The sequence below is a fragment of the Antedon mediterranea genome, chromosome 11, assembly GCF_964355755.1.
Source record: "Antedon mediterranea chromosome 11, ecAntMedi1.1, whole genome shotgun sequence".
Taxonomy (NCBI): Eukaryota; Metazoa; Echinodermata; class Crinoidea; order Comatulida; family Antedonidae; genus Antedon; species Antedon mediterranea.
Genome location: NC_092680.1, coordinates 5822934 through 5838520, shown reverse-complemented (window position 1 = coordinate 5838520; position 15587 = coordinate 5822934). Strand labels below are relative to the sequence as shown.

At 35.1% G+C, this 15587-nt stretch overlaps 4 protein-coding genes across 4 annotated transcripts in view; 2 read left to right on the top strand and 2 right to left on the bottom strand.

Moving 5' to 3' along the window:
* LOC140062951 (large ribosomal subunit protein uL22-like) overlaps positions 1-3772 on the bottom strand; it is a 35766-nt gene extending 31994 nt beyond the window's left edge. The window contains exon 1 of the mRNA XM_072109344.1: positions 3768-3772. The gene's annotated coding sequence lies outside the window, so the exon portion shown is untranslated. The remainder of the gene's footprint in view (positions 1-3767) is intronic.
* On the top strand, positions 656-5374 carry LOC140062949 (STAGA complex 65 subunit gamma-like). Its single transcript, XM_072109341.1, has 10 exons — positions 656-715; positions 981-1126; positions 1406-1514; positions 1964-2058; positions 3220-3329; positions 3654-3919; positions 4337-4371; positions 4502-4754; positions 4953-5047; positions 5256-5374. The coding sequence occupies exons 2-10, from the start codon at positions 984-986 to the stop codon at positions 5266-5268; spliced, it is 1119 nt and encodes a 372-aa protein (XP_071965442.1). The 5' UTR covers positions 656-715; positions 981-983; the 3' UTR covers positions 5269-5374.
* A 36-nt stretch (positions 5375-5410) lies between these two features.
* LOC140062950 (tubulin polyglutamylase complex subunit 2-like) lies at positions 5411-9264 on the bottom strand. Its single transcript, XM_072109342.1, has 7 exons — positions 9115-9264; positions 8236-8403; positions 7576-7827; positions 6914-7077; positions 6479-6621; positions 6094-6144; positions 5411-5964 (listed from the first exon to the last, which is right to left on the bottom strand). The coding sequence occupies exons 1-7, from the start codon at positions 9182-9184 to the stop codon at positions 5922-5924; spliced, it is 891 nt and encodes a 296-aa protein (XP_071965443.1). The 5' UTR covers positions 9185-9264; the 3' UTR covers positions 5411-5921.
* A 433-nt stretch (positions 9265-9697) lies between these two features.
* LOC140063068 (kelch-like protein 9) lies at positions 9698-12448 on the top strand. Its single transcript, XM_072109504.1, has 4 exons — positions 9698-10907; positions 11252-11437; positions 11591-11743; positions 11895-12448. Exons 1-4 carry the CDS (start codon positions 9698-9700, stop codon positions 12329-12331), a joined length of 1986 nt encoding a protein of 661 aa, XP_071965605.1. The 3' UTR covers positions 12332-12448.
* The last annotated feature ends 3139 nt before the right edge of the window (positions 12449-15587 follow it).

The following is a 15587-nucleotide window of genomic DNA, read 5'->3' as shown; positions in this document are numbered from 1 at the left end:
GAAATTCGGTTTAGGACTAATTAGTCCCTCCATGATGATGAAAGGTCAGGCAGAACAATATTACTATTATTACCCGAAGACGACTGATGATTGTTGGAAGATATCACTAATTCTTGTTGTACTGGTAATGTCATAGATGATGTGGCCGGTAACCACTTTTGGCACCACTCATCCGTTTCACCTGCATCATCTTCAGTCTCATCATCTCGATCAACATCATCAAAAGGTCTTTTCAACCGCTTTGATTCCATCTTTCCACAGCACTGTCGACCTACAGAGAGTTAACTGAATGTTAATGTAAGCATTGTGTGATACTATAATAAAACAGCATTTCTGTGATCTGTCTATAAGCCGCCTGTGCATGATGGATGGTCCATCATGGCATGGAGTTACCTCCACATGCATGGACCATGGTCTGTGGCCCACCACCATCAACAATTTATTTACATAATAATGTTTGTTTAAATTCCTATATTATTAATGATTTTTTCCTTTAACATACCACAATAATCAATTACCACAAATAATCAATCATAGGCTTCGCCGCAGTGGAAAGTTTCAAACAAGATCAACAAAACATGTTTTTACCGCGACTGACATTAAATGGGAATTCCCCCTATCCATGGTTGAGAGGATAGAGGGCGCCATGCTGAATTTGTAAAAGAAGAGTTGAACAGAAAAAAAGTAAACACACACGACGCTAGGCCTAGCCCAGGTAGGCCTAAGCTTACATTTTGTGCTTTGTAGCAAATTATTCAGTATTAAAAAATGATCATCAAATATTAAATAGTATAAAGCTCAATTTTAGAATATAATTTAGGGCTAAAATCCTCTGAAAATCCCAGTTGGAAATTCCTAGGCCACGCTGAGACCAGCAGAATGTTTATTTATGTTTACGGTATGCAAGTCTCACAGTGTCGGTACATTAAATACTAAAATAGAGGAAGTGATCATGGTTGCTAAATTGTATTTTATTTCAGATTATGAACAGTCTTTGGGGAGAGCTGCCTCCGGCAAAATCTGGAAGTAAATTCATGGATGTGAAGTTGTCGTTCACTAAACTTCAGCCTCTACACTTGGATGTTTCTCATCTTCAACAACCATCTACACGTAAACAACCAACATTGTAAGGAATTATTTACCTCAAACCCCATTGTTATTTTTTTGGTCTCTCTATAGGGTCTCTCAAAATGTACAAAAAATAAACCATTATGAGTGAAAATTGCTTTTTTGCCCACCATATTTTGAAATAAAGATATTTAACATTATTTTTTCTACTAATATTTAAGAGGATTTCTAAATTTCTAATGTTTACGTAGAGAGAGATCATATAATCACATAATGATGTGTGTAAAGAAAAACCATTCTCGCTATTTTCTTTGTGTATTGTTTTATTTTACTATAGACTGCATCCCGACTTGTGTAGACCAGACTATATTAGCCTTCACACAATCCAACTTTTAAAACATAATCAACAACTGAAAAATGCCAATGGACAACTGTCACATGCAGAGGTATACATTGGTATCATTTAAAACAATTATGTTTGTTCACAAACAGCAAGTAACTCATCAACCAACATGATAGATAAACTACTTTATATCATGCATATCAACTAAGTTTCATTTTGGGAATAAAGCTCTATCTACACTATCAAACTGTATGTGATAACAAAATGTGATGTTTCCATATATAGACATGATAATTTCATATCACTACCATATTTGGGCTTATCACTATCATATTTGGGCACCTCACACTGTTTTTGTCAAGTAGTGTGTCAAGTGTAGACAGAGATTTAGGAAGCCTGGACCATTGGGATTGGAAGGCGAGCATGTTAACCACCAAGCTACAGCTCCACAACAATTTTTGTATCATTAGTAGCGATGAGTTGCCCATATTTTATTCTTTTGATCAGATGTTAGTAAAGTGTTTTTCTTTATTTTTAATTTTTTTCTTTCAGAAAATCGATATAGAACGAAGAACACCAAACATTCCTCCAAGCCCTGTGTTAGGATCAATAAAGGTTGCTAATAAAATGGAAACATCTGAAAATAGGTTAGTTCATTTTTATATAAATCATACTGTAAATTATAGAAACAGTGCTAAAATTCGGAACATGATCTCATAATCGCGTCGAGCATAGCTCATTGGCGAAAGTTCCGTATTTTTTAGTTGTATGAAAAAATGTCTCTGGTGGGATTCGAACCTGCAACCTCTTGCTTACTGGGCGAGTATCATACCACTAGACCACAGAGCCACATATGGTATTATCACAGATTTTTATCTACTTTTAAATTAATTCTTCTGTACAAATGCTATATATAAATTAATAATCTTGAATTTGTAACTACTGTACTAACAATAGAGAGGTTTCGCAATCTTACGAATACGATAACGAAAACGGATACGTCACGCACACGTATTCGTTTTCGTAAGCCATAAAAAAATCTGTTTCGCACGGCAACGAAATATTGAGGCGCGTTCAAAATATGACTGCGGTAAATTTGAGCGAAGCGCAGGTACGTGTTGCTTGGTGCTTGGCTGTCTAGGCCTAGCATAACATCAAAGCGAGTGAGGACTTTAAAAACTGCTATTTATCAAAATTGACTTGGCATTTTAGTAAATTACTTTAGTAAATTACTTTCAATAAATCTAGTATTATATTATAATTATGAATCATTCCTGATTCAAATGCAAAATGTGCAAAATAGATAAAAAACTATACTCGTTTTGTAGTTACGAATATGACTGGTGATATTCGTCAACACAAATACGCTTTACGAATATGAAATGGGGATCAGCTCAAAAGTTTCACAAATGCATGATGTATCCGTTTTCGTTATCGTATTCGTAAGGTTGCGAAACCTCCCTATTATGTCTGTATTGCAATTCCTATACTAATACAATAGAGGAAAATAGTGTATAGTGTACTACAAAATAATAATATTGTAATATAATAACATATATAATATACTGTAATATATATAATATTAATAATTAAAGTACAATAATAATTATATAATATTAGAAACATTATCAATTATGATCAATAAAGTTTTACTAATCAACCCTAATTAATTGTAATAATATAATATATTTTATTAAAATATTATTTTCATTATATTAACTCTAACCCTTTTTATTTTTACAGTTAATGATAAATATTTAATATAAAGATATAATAGTTAAATTAGTATTCCTTATTTGTTATTATAGGTCACTACCATTATTGCATGATGAAGGCACGATTAGAATTGATGACAGTGTTACTAGGCAACTGTTGAGGAGAGCAGTTGCCACTATAAGTGCTCATTCAGGTTTTGAAAGTAAATTTCTTTTTATAATGATTTTCTCAATAGTAATATATTGGCGAAAACAAATGTAGCACATAACACAATATTAAAATATTTGTATTACTATTTGTCACAATAATTTATGTCCACCGCATTATTGTAATACACTCCAGTATATAACCCCATTTGACGAATAAAATGGTTAAATTCAGTGCTTATATCAAAATTTCTAGACCCTGTGCCAACCTCCCCTTGTTTTAAAATCATGGATCCGCCACTGACAATTATATTTATGTCCATATTCTTTCATACTTTTTAAAATGCAATATGGTTGACAAACACAATTGTTATTTTCAGTGTGTCAGGAATCAGCATTGGAATGTCTAACAGATCTACTTCATGAATACTACTTAAAATTCTGCAAACGATTGCGATTAGCCGTGGATCGGGAAGCAATGTACGGCACGACAAGTTTTCAGGATGTTTTAACCGACGTCTTCAAAGATAGCAACATTGAAAATACAGAAGTGCTGTATCAGTTTTGGAAAACAAGAATTAAAGATTATCATGATTTCATTGAAAGAAAGAATAACAAATTGCAAGACCAATATCAAAGTTTAATTGTAAGTTTTTAATTAAATAAATATGTGAAGTTATTTTTACATAGGCAGATCCAAAGGGAGTCCCGCGGAAATTGCAAAGATGCTTCAATGGTTACGTATATCACAGATGAAATTCCTAAAGCTACACTATCAAACTTTATGTGACAAAAGAATGTGATGTGCCCATATATGGGCATATAACTACCATATTTGGGTACATCACACTTACACTTTTTTGTCAAACTAGTTTGAGCTTAAGATAGATCATTAAGTTCAGCACTTTATTTTACAATTTTAGCCATGTGATCTGCCAAAAACCTATTCAAAATTTTTCAGAATTAACTGTATTCTATATTAGATTAAATATTGTTTTGTGTAAAAGAATTATTTTTACTCATATTTTGTATGCTAATATTATGATGTTACTTTACTACATAGAACCCTATCAGACATCCAGTAGAACCATCATCCCGGTAAGTTTCAGTTGATTTTTTAAAATAAATTTGCTAAGTAGAACCCTTTTTTATCATTTTTGAACAAGAAATTCATTTGAAAGTAAATTTATGATGGTTATGTAAATACCGTATTATTTTTACTACCCAGAGTAAACCAGGAACCATGTTCCGATATCCAGTTTTCGGACAACTTTCCCGATCTCCTTGATCAGTTACCAGATGCCAGTACCCCTGGGATAACCTTCCAGAATCTGACAGCACTAGAGATGGAGGAAAACACAAGGACGGCTGCTAGCACCAGTGAAGACAATGACGCTGCTCAGTGGCTGGAAGGGCAGATAAAACTTGAAAATGCAGACAAAGACTCAAGTGCTAACGATAGTACAGACAGAAATTCACAGGTAACCCTTGATTTGATTTGCTATGACCCATGACCTAGGTGCAAGGGCATGGGATGCGTTTCCTAGGTCACTTGATTCCTTGATGCAGTTTTGGCAGATTAGGTCCATCCTAGGCTAGTTTGTCAGAAATCAAAAGTTCCCTAAAATAATATTATTATTATTCTTCAATGTAAAGATTGTTTTACTTTCTATTCATAGAATGATAGTGATAGTTTGACCCTTGGCCCTTCACCTTCTGGGTCATCTAATTTAGATGCTCTTTCTCCAGTTAGTGTTGGTAATCCAAGAAAAAAGTAAGTTGATTGTAGTATTGTGCAGTATTTAAAACTTGTTGGATTTTAATTGGAATTAACATAATGTACTGTATTATGAAACCGTGTCTTGAGATGAAAGATATTTACCACAATATAAATATGTAAATTTTACCTATTTTGTTGGAATTTTAAAATGTTTGTTTATGCCTGGAATTTGACTAAATAAATGTTTTTTTATTTATTTTAGGAGGAAGAAATGAAGAAAAAGGTATCAATTGTAAAATACAGTCATTTATTTAACCTTTTTTAATATACTGTAGACATACAGTATTCTCTAGTTGTACAAATTTCAAAATATGAAAAATAAACAAATAAAAATGTACAGTTTATGTTGTTCTTTATTTTTCTCTGTTTACATGTGTGTGTAAATATATAAACAACACTAGTCTGGGTTCCAGACAGAGTTTTGACTTAATATTAGTAAAAAGATAAATATTTTGGCACATATGGCGTTTCATACGTATACTACTTGATATATATAAAAAAGACAATAAATAGAGATATGGGGCACAGAACAAATTCTAAACCGCCAGGTGATACACTGAAAATGTATTAATTAATTTAAACAATATACATTAATTTGACAGGCATAGATAAACTTTAAACCACCCAATGATATACTAGAAATTGAAATAATTTATAGACAGTAAAGATGAAGATATCTGTGAAAAAGCCGCCCCGACCAAGGTTTGAACCAGAAATTGGCGCGGTAAAGAGATCAAATTATATATATATTGAATACACATTTGTACTCCTATAGCCTATATTTTTACATTCCTAGTATAGGGAGCCCTTTGAATTGCACATCAAATCATGTCTTGCCGTGTAACACTGCTTATAGACTTCTCAAGTACTACCTTACTTTTGATGATAATGTCGCTCTCACACTTGCTAACCTAAAACAATAAATAGATGGCACTTTATTAAAAATCATCAACATCTTCAGCCATGAAAAAAGTTGGTTAATATCAACAAAATATTAAATAATACTTCTTTATTGTTATGTTATTTAAATCATTCCTTACTTTGACGAAGATGTCTTCTTCTTAGATGTAACAGATGCTAATGACTTTGATCTAAATAAATTGAGTAAATAAGTAAATGCATAAAAACAAATAGTTTTAAAAAAAATGTGAAGTCCAAGAACCTCTTTCCGTGAAATATAGATATTCTGGTTTGAAAACAGCTAGCATACGGTATAGGGTATAACAACCAAGATGTCACTAAACACTGCACACATGATAAATTTTTGACAACATATATTATTTTAAGATGTTGATAGGATCACAATGAAGGAAAACTATTATTACTGTACAAGTTCATTATTGGAAGTTTTATATTCAAATGGTAAACTTACAATTAAAAGTTAAGGAGGATTTTTTAGGAAAATTTTGAAAATATAAACATTACTTTTTGTCACTCTTCCCTTTGAACACTTTATTGACGTCTATTTTATTGCTCACTTCTTCCAAGTTCTTGTTTGTAGAACTTTTCTTTGACTCTTGATGAACTTCTACGTTTAATTGCAGAGGTGCATACATGTAAAACCATTGCTAAAAATTATTAATTAAAGTATTTTTTTATATACTGTACTGGGTGACCTCCCTTCGGTACAAGACTATTCTCACAGAGAGCGCAGTTCTGGAGCATGACCATTGAAATAAATGTATGGAATGACAACAAACATACAACAGTACGGTTGGTATAGGTTTCAACCTGACAACTTTTTCACAAAGGCCTTTGACAACCCAGTGGCTTGAACATAGATTGTTCCCTTTTCTTGTGACCACTTTATTTCTCTGCACTGCATGATTATTATTCATCTAAAACATCTTTAATACCAACCTGCGCATGATTTGGTAAGCCAATATCAGTGAGAGTAAAATGCCATAAAGGCAGGCCCAGGTTCATGATCATTAATCGGAAGTATTGGCTGAATGTATCTGCTATAAAGTGCCAATGAAGAGAACGGTCCAGAAACCAGATGTCGGAATCAGTGGCTGGTACACCTAACAAAAAAAGAATGAACGAAATAAAGTAAAAAGTTCATGGTTATTTTATTCTAAATAGATAGAGTATCTATGAGCTAAACCCAAGGGCCCGGCGCTTATGGGGGAGGGGGGGACCTGAGTTTATGGGGGGTACCTGAGCTTATGGGGGGACCGGAGCTTATGAGGCCCCTGAGCAGGGCGTCAGAAACCTCCAGTGTTGGAAGGCCACATAGGGTCCATAAACCAGGGGCCTCATGCCTCTGCGTTATGCCACTGGGCATTAAACTTAGCAAACGTACTGGGGCGAGTCCTGAGAATTGTTTTTGTTAGTAATACTGTAGATCAGCAGTGGTGGATGTTGCCAAAACCTGGTTATACAATAGTACATTTCATATTTTAAGTACTGCCTAAATACCCTACCCACTTTCTTTCTAGAATCTTTCTATTAATAAACCACAAACTAGTGGAAATTAAAACTATGAAAAATGTGTTGTTGACATTTTCATATACTCAAACCTTGTGTTGTATTGTTGTAAACTAAACATGTTTTTCCATAGCCATTACAAGGGTCTAGTTCAAACACACGACTACGTAGATCAAAATGCGGCTGTTTTCTTCCATGACTCAGATACTCTGTCTCGTCATCATCATCAGTGTTGTAATCAACGTCTGCTAGTGAGGGCAGATTTGATGTGTTCCTTCCACCTGCGAGTTTCGCAACTTTCTCAATTGGATTTATTTCCATAAGTCCCAAATGAAATGGTTGATCTAAAGAAACAGAATTTACATAAACACAGTGGCACCTGGATGCAGAAGAGATGCTAATAATTTGCATATGTGCACAGGTATATAGTTAATACAGTATAATGTATTACATGTTCTAATCACCTGATTTCAAACAGCAGAATCAAAAGCGTCATCACGCATGCATATTCGCATTCTACGTGTGTTTTTTCATTCAGTGAATTAGATTCTACTTCTTGCAAAGCAAAGAATTTCACAACAACTTTAATCAGAGCACAGGAAGTGAGTTGTCACATGATTGTCAGCAAACATGTGATTGAAATTAAAATATTTGAGCTATTCCCAAGTATTTATAATTTACTAATTATTAATTACAAATATATGTTTTGGTTCAATACTTTTTATTACCATTATTTTAAAAAGTCTCAATACCTTCAAATTTAACACACCACTGCAGATGAAATCCATTTGATGTTAAATAGAATCTTTTAAGATCGTCTGGTAGAATGCATGAGTTGCGCTGTTCCCACGATAACACAAGGTGGCGCTCTGCAGCTGGTATCTCTTTCAAACATATGTCTGATACTCCTAGTCTTTTTTCTATCAGTAGTAAACAAAAAATCATCTTATAAAAAATGGAAACATTTCATATTTAAAACATCAAATGTTCATTTTTATGTAGGCCTATTTGGTCACGTTTTTCGCATTTTTTTTTAATGGGATGCGCTAAGCCTAGACACATTTTCGCCATTTCTAAATTTAAAAGTCATGATTATTAAATATTATTATAATTAAATAATTTATTATTATTTTATATAATATAATTTCATTTCTTATTCAATGCATTTCAATTTTAAAAATAACAAGTTTAAAAAGTTTAAAATTGGTATGTTCTTTTCATTGTGAAAATATGTATGATAAATAAATACAGTACTGTCATAATGACTAATAATGTACTACTTCTCCTCTTCTTTTGCCTTCTCTAAAACAGGCACCTCTATCTACGCTATCTAAACCTCTACCTAGCTAGAAGTAGCTAGGCCTAGGCCTAGCTAGGTGTTTTTGGTAGGCCTAGCTAGGTGGGATAAAACAGTATGTATTGTCTGTTGTGTGGGCCCAGTAGCTAGGCCTAGCATATAGGCCTAGGCTTAGCTAAATAGGCCCTCCTAGTCCTAGCTTATATATATAGAGGAGCCCTAGCCTAGTAGTAGGCCTAGGCTAGCTAGGCCTAGGTAGTATGGGACGGATTAGTAGGCCCTCTAGCCTAGCTAGTACTACTAGACTAGTAGTAGATATTTATATTTAGCCTACCTAATGATTTAACTACACTCAGGGTTAGTCGATCAAAGAGATCAGGAGGTAAACCGGAAGAGTCACTCATTATTACATATAAGCTAGCCTATTTTTCTACTAAAAGGCCAGGCCAAGGAGGTTAAGTCAGAGAAAAAGCATCAGGTAGCCAGGGCATCAAAAATCAATCCAGAATCTATATAGCGCCCTCTATATACATTTTAGCTAAAACTTTTTTTAGGGCGTGCTTAACTTAACTTGGTGGTGTGGTGTTGGTGGTGGTGGTTCTTGATGGTGGAGGGGATTGGATAGGATGAGGTGGATTCTGGCCACTCACCATGTCTAGAATTTTTGTAAAATATAACATAAATCGTAAAGCAGTACACTTCTGCAGCAGATGTATTAAAAATGTTGTAAACAGAAACAGAAGCCTGTCAACGTTATCAGGTTTGGAATTGTTTTTATAATGCGCGTATTGCGCCATTAGTTGCAGTACGCTCGAGCCCCATGACAACATCCCTGAAACAAATGCGCGCGAACTAAAGATACTTAACCTGGATTAAGTTATCAGTATTAATAAAATGTCTAACGCAATGATGGTAAAATGAATTTATCAAACAATCAACATTTAAGCCAAAAAAGTTTCATCAGTGACAGAGCACCTCGTTATTCGACAAAAAGAGGCCTGCTAGCCTTAACAACTGGTACCGGTACAGGTCCGGGAAATACACTTACAGCTGTAAGTCGACATGGCGTGGCCACCTGTTCTCACGAGGAAAGCAGTAAATACAGACCACGAATTTACCACAATGGCATACATCACTGGAAAGACGAATGGCCAGACAAAGCGACTGCAGCACAAAGCAAACATTCCTGCGAGTGTAGTCAAGCATCTGCAGTTCTTCACGTGATGGCTGAGTTATGGAAAGAAAAGCAACTCAACGACGTAGTACTTGCTGTAGATATAAAGAAAATTGGCGCGCACAAGTTGGTATTGTCTGCTTGCAGTGATTTCTTCCGCCAAATGTTTACAAAAGATTCCGAAGATGAGTTGTTTGAGTATAGTCTACATGGCATTGAGTATGAGACGTTAAGTGTGCTCCTTGAATTCATTTACACGACTAAACTCCACGTTAGCTTCAACAATGTCGAAGAACTGTTAAAAGCCGCAGATTACCTAAAGATAAACTTGGCGATTGAAATATGTTGTCATTACCTGAACGACAACTTGTGTCGTGAAACTTGTTTGAAAACACTGTCGTTAATTTCAAACTTTGAAAATATGCCAGATATCGAAGAAGCGGCTTGTAAAGTCATCGCTACTAACTTTTTATTTGTAACTAAAAGTGAAGATTTCAATTTCCTTCCTTACAAGTCTCTGTTGCTATTAATATCAAGAGACGATCTTATTGTGGATAGTGAGTTACAGGTGTTTGAAGCTGTTATGTCATGGATTAATGTGGATGATACGCGTCTGAAGTACGCACTTAATTTACTTGAGAATGTTCGTCTGCCTATGATCAAACCGCCAGATTTGGTTGACCATGTGGAACCAAAGATTTTGAGGTTTCCACTATGCGAAGAACTTTTGAAAGAAGCACTGCACTATCATTGTCTTCCTCTTCGACAGAGTATTCTGCAGTCTCCAAGAACAGCTCCAAGGTCGATGCTAAAGATTCCGACGGTTGTGGCAGTTGGTGGCCATCCAAGACTGGCCAACGAGCCAGTGTGTCAGACAATACATTATTTTAATTCAATTACACAAAATTGGAGTGCGTTGACAGAAATGATACAGCCAAGGCATCATCATGCTGGTAGGTCGCAAGGAAATTATTTTTTAATTTCATACAGTCTCTCATTTAATACATATCAATCTCTACTTCCTCTTGTAATCTATGCCCTCTAACTTTCACAATCGATGCAGCTCTTTTGTTTACATTATTATTATCATTATTATCAGTTTTCAAACTCAAGTTTTCAGAGTATAGAGTATTGACTATCAAAAGCTTTGGCAACTTTAGCAAACTTCAGAAACATTTTCTTTGCTCGAGTTTGCAAACAAAAGTTTGCCAGAATCTAAATATATTCATTTTTTTATAACATAAGAGTACTAATTATAGTTTATACTGTATAAAATACAAATTTCTTCTCTGCTAAGTGGTAAATCTTGGTGGTTTCCTGTACATAATCGGTGGCCGAGAGACAACTAACAAACAAGATGTGCCACTCAAAACGGCATTTCGTTATGATCCGCGTACGGATTCCTGGATCCAAATTGCAGACATGAAACGAGCTCGTGAAAGCTTCCAAGTGGGCGTATTGGATGGGAAGATTTATGCTGTTGGTAAGACTATACTATAACCTCTACTTATTGATCCTATTTTAACATTAGGCGAAAAAATTCATGAGAATCGATGATCCAAATACCAAAAGAATCGAAATGATATTAATAATTGAATCGAATTAGTAATTGCTTTTTTTGTATGATAATCCATAGGTGGGCGAGTAAACGATAGTGTATCTTTAGCGGATGTCGAACGTTACAATCCACTATCTGATGAGTGGGAGGCAGTAGCATCATTGAGCTCACCAAGACGATGCATTGCTGTCCAGTCACATTCTAAGTGGATATTTGCAATTGGAGGTTCAGGTTAGGGTTGACGCAATCATAATTTTAAAATGACATTAGGCCTACAGTAGTGCAGTCATTCGGAACATTGATCGCCGTGGTAGGCCATACCGTCATATCGGGTTTTTTTTCTAAAACTTCTGCTTTCTTAACATTGGTTTTTTTTCTTTAGGAAATCTAAAGTTATCAAATAAAGTAGAAAGGTTTGATTGCACCAGTAACCGATGGATGTTGATGTCTCCACTTGCGTCTTCGCGATTCTTTGCCATGCTACTTCCTGTCGGACATTTTATGTACTTAATCGGTGGAGCCACTGTGGACACCCAAGGCCACTTACACTGTATGTCTGCGGTTGACAAATACCATCCGGCTACAGATACATGGACCATGTCAGTCACTCACCTCCCGACCCCACGGGCAGAAGCGTCTGGATGTGTTGTTAAGAATCGAATATACATTCTTGGAGGATACAGCTGGGATTCAGAGAAGTGGTTAGATTCTGTGGAGTGTTATGACGTGAAGAAAGATGATTGGTTAGAACTTCCCAACTTTCCAAAAGCTTACACGGGAATGGCTTGTTGTTCAGTGACGTTGCATAAATTACCATGAGCCAACGCATTTGGTTTAAACGCCGGTTAACATTTGAAATTTGTATTGAATAAAATGTTCAATATTATTAATCACGTCTTTCGAGTACCGTAGGTATGTATAAATGGCAAGCTCAGACAGCGTTGTACGACGAGTCGTTGTCGAGAAAATTAAACATGTTTAAAGTACTTCCCTCGACATAAAAACTACGCCCGCCAGCACCGACGAGTCAAGACATTTCGTCCGGCCCCGTCGTACGATGCTGTCTGAGTTGGCCTGGTTGGCCTTTAATCTACACTAGTAAAACGTTACCAAACTTTTATTGAAAAACTACGGTCTCTGTTTCCGGAAGCTGTCGAATTTGTCCCCTTGTAGGTTCGCCAAGTAGTTATTTGATAATTTGTTGACGGTTCCAAAATCTCAGAATTATGTCAAGGCAGCCTAACTTTCCTTGCAAATTTCAAAGTAACTTCGCCAGTGTAGACTAGGTTTTAGTGACAGAGAGAGTGGTTCTTTTTAGATTTGACGTTAATTTTTAAACATATTCAGTAGGCCTAATACGATTTAATTAAAACTCAACGATTTATTCACAATTATTATTACTCATTCATAACAAGAAAACATATTTATTAGATCATCACAGTTGATTTATCATTTTGAAAACAATGATCTGTGTTCAACAATAGTGCAAATGTTCTATTGTTTTGTTTTGGTAAAAGTCATGACAAATGTCAGTCTATATAACAATACAAATCTCTCTGCACAAGAAGCGAGTATTTTAACTGTTCAAATGCACAATTACATTGGTTTACATATACACAGTTGTGTTGCCTGGTTCAACTGGTTAACAAGATAAGGGAATATGAAATATTATGTATACAACAGTGACATCTTCAGTTGAAATGGTATAACCTCACGAATCACAGTGCAATTAGGAAATGATGTCTCAATGGGTAGGGCTCTAAAAGTGCACCATCTTCTGTACAAAAAGCGTAGAGAGCAGTAGTATCTGCCACGAAGATGCATTAAGAGTAGTTGCGAAACCTGTGGTTGGAGATACATACTCTGGTTCCTCTTCAGGCTCTGGTTCCTCTTCAGGCTCTGGTTCCCCTTCAGGCTCAAGTTCAGTGACCGCTGTGACACCTGTTTCCGTTGCTTCAGGTTCAGCTAAAAAAAACACAAAATATAATAGGCCTATAATACTGTAGTAGTAACAAATGAATGCAACAATGCAATGCAACTTATATAAATTATAAGATAAGAAAGAGACACAAATCATTAATTCTTACCTTGTGCATTGATCCTTGTAAACATTGTGACTAAAAACAAAAGTATCAGAATCAACCTCATCTTTTTTGAAAGCTAGATTTTTTTTAATAAATAAAAAATTATTCTTGTGTTCTGTACTGTATGTAGAGTCGATCAAACTTCTGATGCGATATTCTAACTTCTGACTGAAAGAGAGGAAAAATAAATGGGCCTAGCCTAATTATTTTATTATTAAATTAGGCCTAGCCCTACCTAGCCAGACTTTATATTTTCAATAATAATATTAGTCCTACCACTCAGGGAAAAATTTCATTTTAAAATTTTGTTTAGCAATTATTGCTAATCAAACTGATTTTTTAGTCGAGAAACATAGTTTTGTATTGCCTTTTTTGCTACACAATTTTAGAAATGTGTAGCAGCAATAAGGTTGTTTTGTTTGTATAGCTTTTTGCTATGCTACACTGGCGAAATTATTACATGCAACTACTAGGCCTACTAGGCTAGGTAGTCCCCCAGACTTATTTCAGTACAAGTCGAGACGTGGGTGGAGGAATATAAAATTCGCAACCGGGCCGGAGGGACGGACGGACACACACATGATGGAAATACAATATGATGATGTATACACCGCCCACCACACGACACACACATCATCCCCTCTGCTGCCTGTGTGTTGCATGCATATGATGCCTCGTCTGATCTGACAGGCAGCGCGTAGCTCAAGGCTTCTCCCAGCCTCCTAAAAAAGCCATCTGAATGAACAAGTCAGAATTAAAATTAGAAAGAAATTCATTGAATTTAAACGCAGTCGTGTATTGCTGTCCATCATAAAACGTAGTCCTTTTACAAAATTGTTAAAAAAATAACATACCAAAACTCTATTACTTGAAAAAATGATGAACCACCGCCGACGATGGAGCTGAGAAGAGAAGAAGAGAGAGCCAGTAGTCTCATCAAAATGACACGTGCAAAAGACCGACGACAATGAGTTCTTTCTTTCTTTCCTCCCCCCCCCCCCCCAGCTAGCAGTATAATACTAATACGCGCTTTTATGGTACATATGCGCTGCACACAAGACACGTACACAGAGGGAGGAGGACAGCAAGCAGTAAATCCAACCGCGAAGAAAAGAAGAAGACTGTATACCAAAGAAACAGACAATTTCTTTCTTGGACAAACTATCATTAAAGATCCTGTTTTATTCTCTTCAAATAGTATATTAAGTCATGTTAAAGAAATAAATACAGATTGAATAACAAAAACTGCACATCTCATGATGGATGCTTGAAATTCAAGGATAATTTACATATATGCAAATAAGATAATTTACACAGATGACAAAGTGAAGATACAAGACCTGATATTTGTATGGTTTTCTCTTAAAATGCTAGTCTTACACATAATCACAAAAACTGATCGATAATCTATAAGCAATGAATGACGTCATAATGATGTCACTGAATTCGAAGAAAATCTCAATTAAATACTGTGCACATCTCTGTTACATTCCATAGGCGGCAATTACAAACACACACACTAATTAAACGAGTTTCCAAACTGCTTATGATCATGCAACACAATGCCACTTCTTGGTCTAAATACTTATCTATATTTCACATAGGCAAGAGGACATTTTATAAATACCAAATATGGTTATAATAATTACTATATTTGGTATTTTTTCAAACAGAAATTGTTTATACAGAACATGAGTTAAAACATATGGAATTTATCATTAAAATTGATCTGTGTCGATAAAGTCGAATCAAATAAATATAAACTACATTATTTATAACACTGATGTAGTTTAATTGTACAGTACATTAAAAAATGAATTTGAAAAAATGTTTTTTAGTTATTTTATTGCATGACAAGAGGGCTTTACAGTATTTATCAAACACCAAATAAATTAACTTTTGAAACAATAAATTACAGCTTTCTACAAAAATGCATGCAATAAAAATAAAGAAAGTGGATTGCCAAGTGTCATTTACCAAACTTGTGATCA

Excerpts from the sequence above, each read along its gene's own strand:
- LOC140062949 (XM_072109341.1), top strand. The coding sequence starts at position 984 with ATGAACAGTCTTTGGGGAGAGCTGCCTCCGGCAAAATCTGGAAGTAAA. Across the intron at positions 1,515-1,963 it reads GACAACTGTCACATGCAGAG|AAAATCGATATAGAACGAAG; the intron begins GTATACATTGGT and ends TTTTTCTTTCAG. Across the intron at positions 2,059-3,219 it reads ATGGAAACATCTGAAAATAG|GTCACTACCATTATTGCATG; the intron begins GTTAGTTCATTT and ends TTGTTATTATAG.
- LOC140062950 (XM_072109342.1), bottom strand. The coding sequence starts at position 9,184 with ATGAGTGACTCTTCCGGTTTACCTCCTGATCTCTTTGATCGACTAACC. Across the intron at positions 6,622-6,913 it reads GCTTACCAAATCATGCGCAG|CAATGGTTTTACATGTATGC; the intron begins GTTGGTATTAAA and ends AATAATTTTTAG. Across the intron at positions 5,965-6,093 it reads AAGAAGACATCTTCGTCAAA|GTTAGCAAGTGTGAGAGCGA; the intron begins GTAAGGAATGAT and ends TTATTGTTTTAG.
- LOC140063068 (XM_072109504.1), top strand. The coding sequence starts at position 9,698 with ATGAATTTATCAAACAATCAACATTTAAGCCAAAAAAGTTTCATCAGT. Across the intron at positions 10,908-11,251 it reads GCCAAGGCATCATCATGCTG|TGGTAAATCTTGGTGGTTTC; the intron begins GTAGGTCGCAAG and ends TTCTCTGCTAAG. Across the intron at positions 11,438-11,590 it reads TGGGAAGATTTATGCTGTTG|GTGGGCGAGTAAACGATAGT; the intron begins GTAAGACTATAC and ends GATAATCCATAG.